The sequence below is a fragment of the Lytechinus pictus genome, chromosome 17 (assembly GCF_037042905.1).
Source record: "Lytechinus pictus isolate F3 Inbred chromosome 17, Lp3.0, whole genome shotgun sequence".
NCBI lineage: Eukaryota > Metazoa > Echinodermata > Echinoidea > Temnopleuroida > Toxopneustidae > Lytechinus > Lytechinus pictus.
This window is the reverse complement of record NC_087261.1, coordinates 7,467,580-7,477,712: the sequence shown is the minus strand read 5'-3', so window position 1 is coordinate 7,477,712 and position 10,133 is coordinate 7,467,580. Positions and strand designations below refer to the sequence as shown.

The window sequence follows — 10,133 nt, the reverse complement described above, 5'->3', positions numbered from 1 at the left end:
ATATATATATACACTGTTGGTCATAAAGGTGGAATATTTATTTTTACCCCAGTTTAGGGAAGGATTTTTAAAAATTATTTATTTCTAATAGATCTAGATAATGGCATACATTCTCAGATTTTATTGAATACTAATTTGCGAGTATTTGTTTTGCGTGACTGCTTCATCATATGTGTGTTACTATGCTAATCAGCTAAGGGACCTACGTCCTTAAGTCATGATTGACAGTAATGAGGATTAATGCCTCACAAAAGGGCACTGATATATAGCTGATCGACACGATTTTTATCCTGGGGCCTCACAGTAACGAGGCCATTGCTTAGCCCCTGAATCATGACTGTACGCAGTGTTTGCTAGGGTACGCGGCCCCTTCCACAAATCCCCCAAAACGAAGAAAATGCAATAAATTGTCAAAAATTTATTGCATTTTCCCCCGGCCCCCAACAGGAAAAATTCCTCTGTAGGGCCATGCATTATGGTTCAAGGCATGGCCACACAGAGAAATTTTTCCTGTTGGGGGCGGGGGGAAATTGCAATGAATTTTTGACAATTTATTGCATTTTCTTCGTTTTGGGGGATTTGTGGGGGCGGCCGCGTACCCTAGCAAACACTGCGTACAGTCATGATTCAGGGGCTAAGTAATGGCCTCGTTACTGTGAGGCCCCAGGATAAAAATCGTGTCGATTAGCTATATAAGTGCCCTTTTGTGAGGCATTAATCCTCATTACTGTCAATTATGATTTAAGGACGTAGGTTCCCTAGCTGATTAGCATAGTAGCACACATATGATTTAGCAGTCACGCAAAAGAAACACTCGCAAATCAATATTCAATAAAATCTGAGAATGTATGCCATTATCTAGATCTATTAGAAATAAATAATTTTTTTAAATCCTTCCCTAAACTGGGGTAAAAATAATTATTCCACCATTATGACCAACAGTGTATATATATATATATATATATAGTATAATGATGATATAATGTCTATACTCCGATGATACTTAATGATGGTTGTAATGATGGTGATCGTAATAATGGCATCGTTACCAGTTATTATATTGATTTTCCGTTATTACTTCCGATGATGTTACATACTTAACTGACCCCATACAGGCTATTGTTCCATCGGACTCTCAGTCCCAGTAATCCACGATTGTAATTTCTGTGACCATAACACACCGCCCTCTCAGGCGCCAAACGACCATTCTTCTGGTCACCGTCCCATCGGACAACACACCGCCATCTCAGGTCGATGATAGTTCAGCAATAAAATTACGGTAACTTCAACTAAATAATTTTAAATGTTAATCATATTCTAACCACATATGTAAAACCCCTAAGCGTAATTCTGTAGTACTATAAACACATGCAATATTATACCTAATTTATATATATGTAAATACTATGTTTGTCCCATCTGATTTCTTTTTTGTAGGCCTGTCGAAGGCCGATGATGGCCGAAAGCTTGCAATAAAAAAGGAAACATGAGAGATACGTCTCACTCGTCGTTATTTATGTCTTCCAAGTTTATCTACACTAAATGATGAGTACCTGCACTACTCGTTGTGCTGAGAGCCCCCTTACATTATATATATATATATATATATATTTGAGAGGATGCTATATATAGATACAGCGAGAATAAAGCAATGAGACGTAGCCGGGGTTCAATTCATCAAGTTTATATGAACCCCGGCTACGTCTCATTGCTTCATTCTCGCTGTATCTACATATAGCATCCTCTCAAATATGTACTAGCAAGCACCTCGCAATGTATAGGTCCCTGATCTTCACAATCATATGTATATATATATATACATTTCTGGTATACTATTCTGTCAAAAGTATATGTCAATCGATATACCTGGTACAAACATTTGTAATTCAGTCTTTGGCTGCCAAGAATGTTTTGATGCTTTAATAAAGATCATTATTGCAGAAGGGATAACCCACCCTGCCACCGGAGACAGATAGAGAGAGAGAGAGAGAGAGAGAGATAGAAAAAAAATTATATATTGGGTGAGCTTTTTTCTCTATCTCTTGGCTTGGAATAGATTCCTAGCTGATATAAAGGCTTTTAAAAGATAAGGAATTTACAAAAAAAGTTTGTAGGTTCATCAATTTTTGTTTGCATAATTTGAATCTACAACTTTAGTCTAATATCACCTTTCATTAATAAAGGACAAGTTCGATCATATTTCAAAATACGATAGAATACAAACCACACTGAGAGTATGTTGAATAAAAAAAAAATCTCTATTTCTAAAAACCAGCCTATAACAAGTATTATAGCGGAAAATGCACTTTTGTACGAATGAAATTGATATTACTACAATTGAACTATTATTCATGGTCTATTCTATTCATGAATTTGTTTACCACAAATCGCTTGGCGCCCACGTGTTTTTCTGAGGGACGCTGGCCAATTGTGGAAATGGATTTGATATCAACTAGTTATTCTTTTGCGGTTATTTCTAATAACGGTCATACGTCTTGACTCGTGTCACGTCGCCCAAATCTAACGATAGCGTACCTATCGGTATAAAAATGTCCATAACTTTGAATACATTCACCCTATCCATACAAAAGTACACTTTTTTCTGAAAGGAAATCTCATGGGGATTTCAAGAATGGCACTAAAAAGGAGGTAGGGTGGTCTGCTCACATTTTATGAATGAAAATGTTCAAATTTCAGAACCCCGAATATACTTTATTTCAGACATCCACATTTTTTTTATATCTTTGCCCATCATTTAATAGTTATCAGATTTGTACTGCTGATGAGATTCCCTTTCAAAATAATGATATATGACTTAAGGAGATTCAGTATTTTGATCAAGGCAATTATCATATGCAAATTTATGTTAATTTCAAATATCGAAAACCAACATTTGGAAATAGATTTTACCTTGAATTTCTTATAAATTATAATTGATAAATGTATGCTGTGTATAGAGGTATACTATTATACCTGTTATATTTAGCTGTAAAATGAGACCAAAATCAAAAGTAGAGCCCCTTGGAAGCCAAAGTTTCTTATGTTTATTACTAGCAATACAACAATCCCATACCGTTGCATGCAATGTGTACCGCTTCTACCACCCCTTTTTAATAACCCTTGTTTTATTCATTATATCGAGCAAATTGACTCAAATCTAAATGCATACAATTAAGCTTTTACTATCACCCCTAATGCAGCTTATACTCAGCTTTCAAATGACATATATGTCATAATAATGCATCTCCATCTAGCCGAAAAATCACGTCATAAGTTGTTCCTATGCGAATTTTTTTGTGTTTTTAATGAAAAGTTTTAGGGTTTTAAAATTATTTATCGGTCATTAAAATTACTTAATCGAAACAAATTCTATAGAGAGTTGGATTTTCATAGTTCTCACTTCAAGCTTTAAAATAAGACCAACATTAAGTATCTAGACCGCTGTATACCAAATTTATTCATGCTTAAAATATGAAACGTGATTGTCATATAGACTTTATGTGTACCTCTTCCTCCCCCTCCTCCCCCCTCGTCATTTTTCGTTCCATCAATTTTTCCAGACGTCATAGAGTATGTTTCTTTAGCTTACAATGATTCCAGATTCCTGACAATATCGATCCGTTCAACCGAGATATCTTATGTTAAACCGAATAAAAAATAATAAACGGAACAAAACCACCTTTTTTCCGGATAGTCAGGTCCAGATTTTTTTAAATGTGCTCAGAAAAAATGCTTTAGGCATTTTGTGTTAATGCTGATTTATCAATTGTTTTAAGGTAATTCAGGGGTGCTGAATCCAAAATGCTGTTTGTCAAACTTGATTCTGACTCAAATCGGCAAAAAACAAAATGGCGGCATTTTTAATGCAGTTTCCTATATTAAACGATTTTTATGGGTGATTATATTTCAGAAATTTGGGTCTATGCGTTATTTTTGATACCCAGTGTTGCAAACATAATGTGTCCGATTAATTCGTCAGCCATCTTTAATTCCAAGATGGCTGCCATGATTCACAGCTGCTGATTGATATGGCCAAATGTTTAATAATTTAGGGGCGATGCTGGCATAATCACATTGTGATATTTTTAACGTGTCCGCCATTTTTTCCTCGCCTGCATAGCAGAAGAAAGACATGGACGTCGCTTTTCCGACGGCGGCGATGACCATGGCGGCGCGGCGAAGTCAAGATCAAATCTTAACCGAGGTTAAGTTTTTGGAATGTCATAACTTTTAGGTTATAGATGTCTATTTCATGAAATTAGGATTAAACAAAGTCTATTGAGACAGGTTATAGCTACAAAAGGTCGTCAAGGGTACCCGGGAATCCAACATAGCGTCCAAAACGGCAGTCGCTGTATACCATCAACTCCAAAAATTAAATAAATCATCAAAATCAAAATCATCAAAAAAGCTTTCAAGGCAAATAATGAATCAGGACAAGATAGTGAGTGTGTCAGAGAATCCAAGATGACCTTCAAAAATGGCGTCTATAATGGATGTTGTAACTTTGAAATGGTCCAAATTCATATAATAATCTTAAATTGATCATATCATATGTTGATCTTAAATTGATCATATCATACGTTTATTGGCCCATTTGATGGTATTTCTTTATTCATGATCTGGTGAGAAAGTTGTAAATTGTAATATTAGTTTTGATACATTTTGTTGTGCAAAGTATTTCTATTTCTATTTCCTTTATACTTCATTTTCCTTTCTCTTAACCGCTTAGAGGCAATTTTGCGATTTTGTGGTATATAAAATTATTATTATTATATTATTATTAATAACTTTAAGGTCTACCGAGAAAAAAATAAAAAGGGAAAAATTACGTTGGTCAAATTTCAAGGTTTATCAGAAGTGCAGTTTTGAAAAAAAAATGATGATGGCTTAAGAAATAGTTGCCATTTCTAAAAAAATTTGCTGCAAAGTGCATATACTATCTACCTAGAGACATTTTTGTGTCTTTCTCATGATTTCAAGGGTAAAAAAAAAGGTTAAGACGAACTACTGGGATACGCTGTTGTCTATTTTGTCAAAAAATGGAAGAACGCTCCAAAAATTCCATTCGAATTGGCCACCATTGATACAAACATGATAATACTTCATATCCCATCTAGTACCACTATTTTGGTGTCTCTGTTTTTAAGACTCATAAAGATATGTTTTACAAGAGTTAGTGACATAATTAGATGATGGTGCAAAAATAAGTAAATATCCAAAAAACAAACTTTCAAAAATAAGGTACACTTTCACCTAAAATTTCCGTAATTCATTGATAAGTATTTCAAGACACGTCATTTTAGTGCTTAGGACTCTCCTATGGTTTCATGATTAGGAGACAGCAGTAATTTTTACGCAATTTTAGAAGTCGCTTTGGACTTTTTACGAAGAAAAAGAAAACTGACCATCCTTGTTATTTGTCCCGATTTTTTATTTTAGCCTTGAAACCACAATAGTGTAGATTTTGTTCACCTAATTATGATTAAGCGTTAACTTTTGTGTTAGGGGACCCTAATATAAGCGTCCGTGAGGTTTGCGAAAGGTGGCTAATGTCGCAATCTGCGACATTATGCGTTGGTGCGACATTAGCCACCTTTCGCAAACATCACGGACGGTAATATTAGAGTCCCCTAACACAAAGGTTATCGCTTAATCATACACTTGATTTTTAAGATTAATTGTACAAAAAAGTCAATAGAATCAAACGTAGAAAACTGCTCTACAATCATTGGTAAGCTTTGTGTTACAGGGGGTTACAGGCCCTACAGATCTGCTTTTCGTGTGCAAAATTCTTTCCCGCGACACCCGCACCATACATGCATGTAAATTACGACTGATGGTCATCATCGTATATGCCCCCTGAGCCGGCGACGAGCCTCTACTATGACAGCTGGCTGGAGATATTCGAAATGCAGGGCCTACAATAGATTATGACATGGATAAGAAAGTGCTTTTCAAACAAATCGAGTACATATTGAGTGAGGAAAAAGTTACTGAATTAAGGCTTAGATATAGATCATTACAGTCCATCGAATCGTTATTGCATTTAATGTGGATTATTGGTGGATCACTGGCAATTGATTCCATGGGTCAGATCGTCTCTCCAGCCGAAACAATTTCGCATGCGTTGATATGTTTACGGCATAGGCAATAGGCCTAAACATGCTAAACGTCTGAACACAAGCCAAATTTGTGGGTTTTTTTCTTTTGCTTACTCCTACACAAACGATATGCCTCTAGCACACAATGTAATGGGCATTATGTTTTACTTTCCCCAGAAATGGGGGATTAGATTCAAATTCCCGGGTGACCACTTCCATTGATGAGTGGATACCAGGCACGACCATGGAGTTTCGAAAAACACCCTAAACAAGGGAAGCAAATCTTTTCCAGATTATGAAAATGCATCTCTTAACAAGTATTTGGCTTGTGAAATCCTACAAGTATTGGAAATATATCCTTTTGACACCCTTATAACGTTACATACATGTAGGCCTATACGTAACGTACTTGCCCACTCTGTCCCCTTTTACACGTGGTCGCGGCTGGTATCCACTCGTCAATGGAAGTGGCCCCCCGGGCGGCCTCTCGAGCTCTGGGAGGAACCAAATGTGGCTCTGGAAACTCGTCCTAAATCGGATATATCGATGTTACCATAGTAGCAACCAGAATTTTGCACATGAAACGCATATTGAATGTTTCCGTTGCAGATGCGAAACGAAAAAAAAATCTCATGTCACACAATTTGCATTGCAGGACGGGGTTTTACGACCATCACGACGGGCCAAAAAAGTCTCTTCCAAAATCAACTACCGTCGTAAATAAGCGTTCGCGTTCTCCAACGAAAGGTCGGGATTATCGGTTGTAACAACCCCTCATCACTTATGCACCAGTACTTCTAAATCGACGCATTGGTGTTATTCGTCCTTATGAGAGGGAGTAATGAACACAGAGTTTTATTCACCGTGTTGAGCACCGACTTGGTTGGAAGAAATGTCCCGACGATTTTGTAGGAACGAGTTAAACAGGAGTAGGCTGGAACCATGGCGCTTTGTTGTACTATTTTCATGTTCTAGTTTGAGATTTTTCCTCATTGGGCTGTTGAAATCGTACGGCGTCATCATACCATTTCTTGCAGTTCAACTAAAGACAAGTCATGCAACAATAGGCTTTATCATCACATCACAACTCGCAGTATTATATCTCTTGGGTGAGTTCTGTTAAAAAAAGTCCTCATTTGCCAATTTCAGTGGTAGGTTGGTTTTAATAAAATAAATAAAATATGGTGATATTTGAGATGGTATAACCATTATGAGCTGTAGTTAAAATAAACAGTGTGCATCTATGTTATCTTGTCTATGAGAAGTACCTGAAAAGTACTGAGAATTCTTGGCTAATGGTTGGAAGCGACATCATTCATTTTGGAACGACAGTTTCCGCGATGGCTATTTAAGATTTGTCGTATACTGCTATATATGAGTGATTCTGTAAATCCAAGCAAACATAATAAGTTTTCCTTCAAATGTACAAATGAAAATTCCTAAAACTGCAATTTCTATTGATTTTGTTGATATTTTATTAAATCGACACAGCAAGGCCTAATCTGCCAAAGTTATGTTTTAATAATCTGCGCGTAAATAGTCCAGACACAGAATTAAAGAGGGTTTATTTAGGATATTAAAATCAATAATCTGTATTTGTTCTTCCATGTGTACATGGTGGAAAATATCAATAAAACAATATACCATGTATGGATAGGCAAAGTACTTGATTAAGGCTTTCTTCAAAGTACCCATTCCCGCGGGGCAGTATATCTAATTATCACTAGTATCAGACATCTGAGCTGGTCATTTACAAACCATATTGCCCTACATTTTTTTTAATACCCGGAAGGGATAGGTATATTATTTGTATTTTCCCCGGTCTCTATGCGCGCTTACAATTACGTCGTAATGGTAAAGTGCAGAGCCTAGACCCTGATATTAACATGGCACGATAGGACTCTATTCTTAAAATAAATATCACCATTATCACGATTTTTGCTCTAGATATCTGATTTGAATGATAATAAAGAATATTCATTGGCTCTTCTTTCGGGTAACATCAAACATAATGCCCTTAAAAGACCCATATTGCCCTCGTCTAAAGACTCGGGCCAATATGATTATTTTGCTGGCAATATATTGATGTTCCCCTCAAGGCCAGTCAATATTATATAAATATAACCCAGGTAGTATATTGTTTTATGTCCTCATCAAATAAACATATAATTTGAATTACAACTTTTGGGGAAAAAATGACATTTTAGCAATTGTATGTATAGGAGTACAAGGAAGAGTAGTCCTTGCCTTACATCACTATCATGACTATGACATCACATCTGCGGCCAATTTGAAGTCTCCTTTGGGTAATAGTGATTACCAATATTTACAACTTTTAACAATTCACAACTTTTTATTGGTTGTCCGGTATTGTTTTCTCCTATGAACTTGTCTGATTTTCCTTTTCCTCTAAAATCATTTTTTTTTAAATTGGGTATGATACCCTTTAATAGCTCCGCTATCTAACCTACTCATCCATAGACTGAATGGCAGGTTGGTAACTGTTTGTGGTAGCTTCATGTCCGGGTTAGCTCTGGTAGCTACAGCATTTGCCAAAACAGCTTGGACCATGGGACTATGCATGCTCATATCAGGTAAGCTGCACTGATTGTAATGTTGTTTACTTCAATCATATGATAATGTACCACCCCCACACAAAAACAAATAAGGAAAGAACAATAAAGGAAAATATGCTGAATTTGATATGAAGTGACTGAAAAAAAATTGTTTTTAAATAGGTCATTATTTGTCTTCCTACAGAAATAAACTTTAAAAGTATACATGATTAGTGGTGTACCGTGGGTCACGGCATTGGGGGGGGGGGGCACCAGCAAAAATTTTGAGTCACTTAGTAGGTATACTGAACTAATAGAGATATTTTAAGGACAGTGCCACTAAACGGATATGTATGTCACTGATCAAATAATGCGAGCGCGAAACGAGAGCTGAAAATTGTCGATATTTAGACCTAAAAAGGGACATTATAAGCAAATTTTTTTAATCATGATACGTAACTGTCTCGCTAAACAAACAATGCGAGTGCGAAGCGCGAGCCGAAATTTTTATATATATTGACCCCAAATAGGGACATTTTAAGGACTATTTTTAGGAATCCTTTAAGAGTATACATAACTAATGCGAACTCGTGCCAAGCGCATGCTGATTTTGTTAGAATTACATCTAAACACATGAAGCACTTGTAGTCATTGTAATCATGATTAAAATACGCATCTCACTAATCAAATATTGCGAGCGCGAAGTGCGAGCTGAAAATTTAGGAAATTCAGACATGAAGAGGGGCATTCTAAGGCTTGTTTGTAAGATTTCACTTAAACCATACGTATTTCACTAACCAAATGATGCGAGCGCGAGGCGTGAGCTGAAAATTTTTGATATTCAGATTAGAAAAGGGCATTTTAAGGACTGGTTTTAGGAATTCATGAAGAGCAGACATATATCACAATCCACTCATGCGAACGTAAGCACGGACAGAAAATGTTTTATATTAAGACCTAAAAATGGGGCAATCACTTTATGTAGTCATGAAAAAGAAGCGTATGTCACTACTTAAAACTCGAAACTTATAACTCGAAAAGTGCGAGAAAATATATTTGGTGTATATAACGGGAGGTCTTAGTACAACAGGAATATGTATGTCGTTAAACAGACAATGCGAGCACAAGCAACAATGAAGACATAGGCCCTGAGTAAATCATATTTCATAAAATTATGAAAAAAAAATTCTTATGTAATATAACATAACATAATTACAATTATAATTATAATGAACAATAATTTCTTCTTTCCCACTAGGTTTCTCTTCCTTTCTCCCTCTTTTTCTCATTTTCCCCGTTTATTTTGCCAGCCGATGGGGGGGGGGGGGGGGCACGTGCCCCCATGTTCCCCCCGTAGTTACGCCACTGTACATGATATGATACAGAGGACGGTACAGGGAGGAATGAAGTGTGGTAGTGGGCAACGCTCCTTTTTTTATTATTGTTATTATTATCATTATGTTTTAAGTCTTCA

At 36.2% G+C, this 10,133-nt stretch overlaps 1 protein-coding gene across 1 annotated transcript in view; it reads left to right on the top strand.

Moving 5' to 3' along the window:
* The first annotated feature begins 6,891 nt into the window (after window positions 1-6,891).
* LOC129280392 (monocarboxylate transporter 7-like) overlaps window positions 6,892-10,133 on the top strand; it is an 8,829-nt gene continuing 5,587 nt past the window's right edge. The window contains exons 1-2 of the mRNA XM_054916420.2: window positions 6,892-7,213; window positions 8,558-8,698. Coding sequence (XP_054772395.2) covers window positions 6,997-7,213; window positions 8,558-8,698 — 358 coding nt within the window. The 5' untranslated portion in view covers window positions 6,892-6,996. The remainder of the gene's footprint in view (window positions 7,214-8,557; window positions 8,699-10,133) is intronic.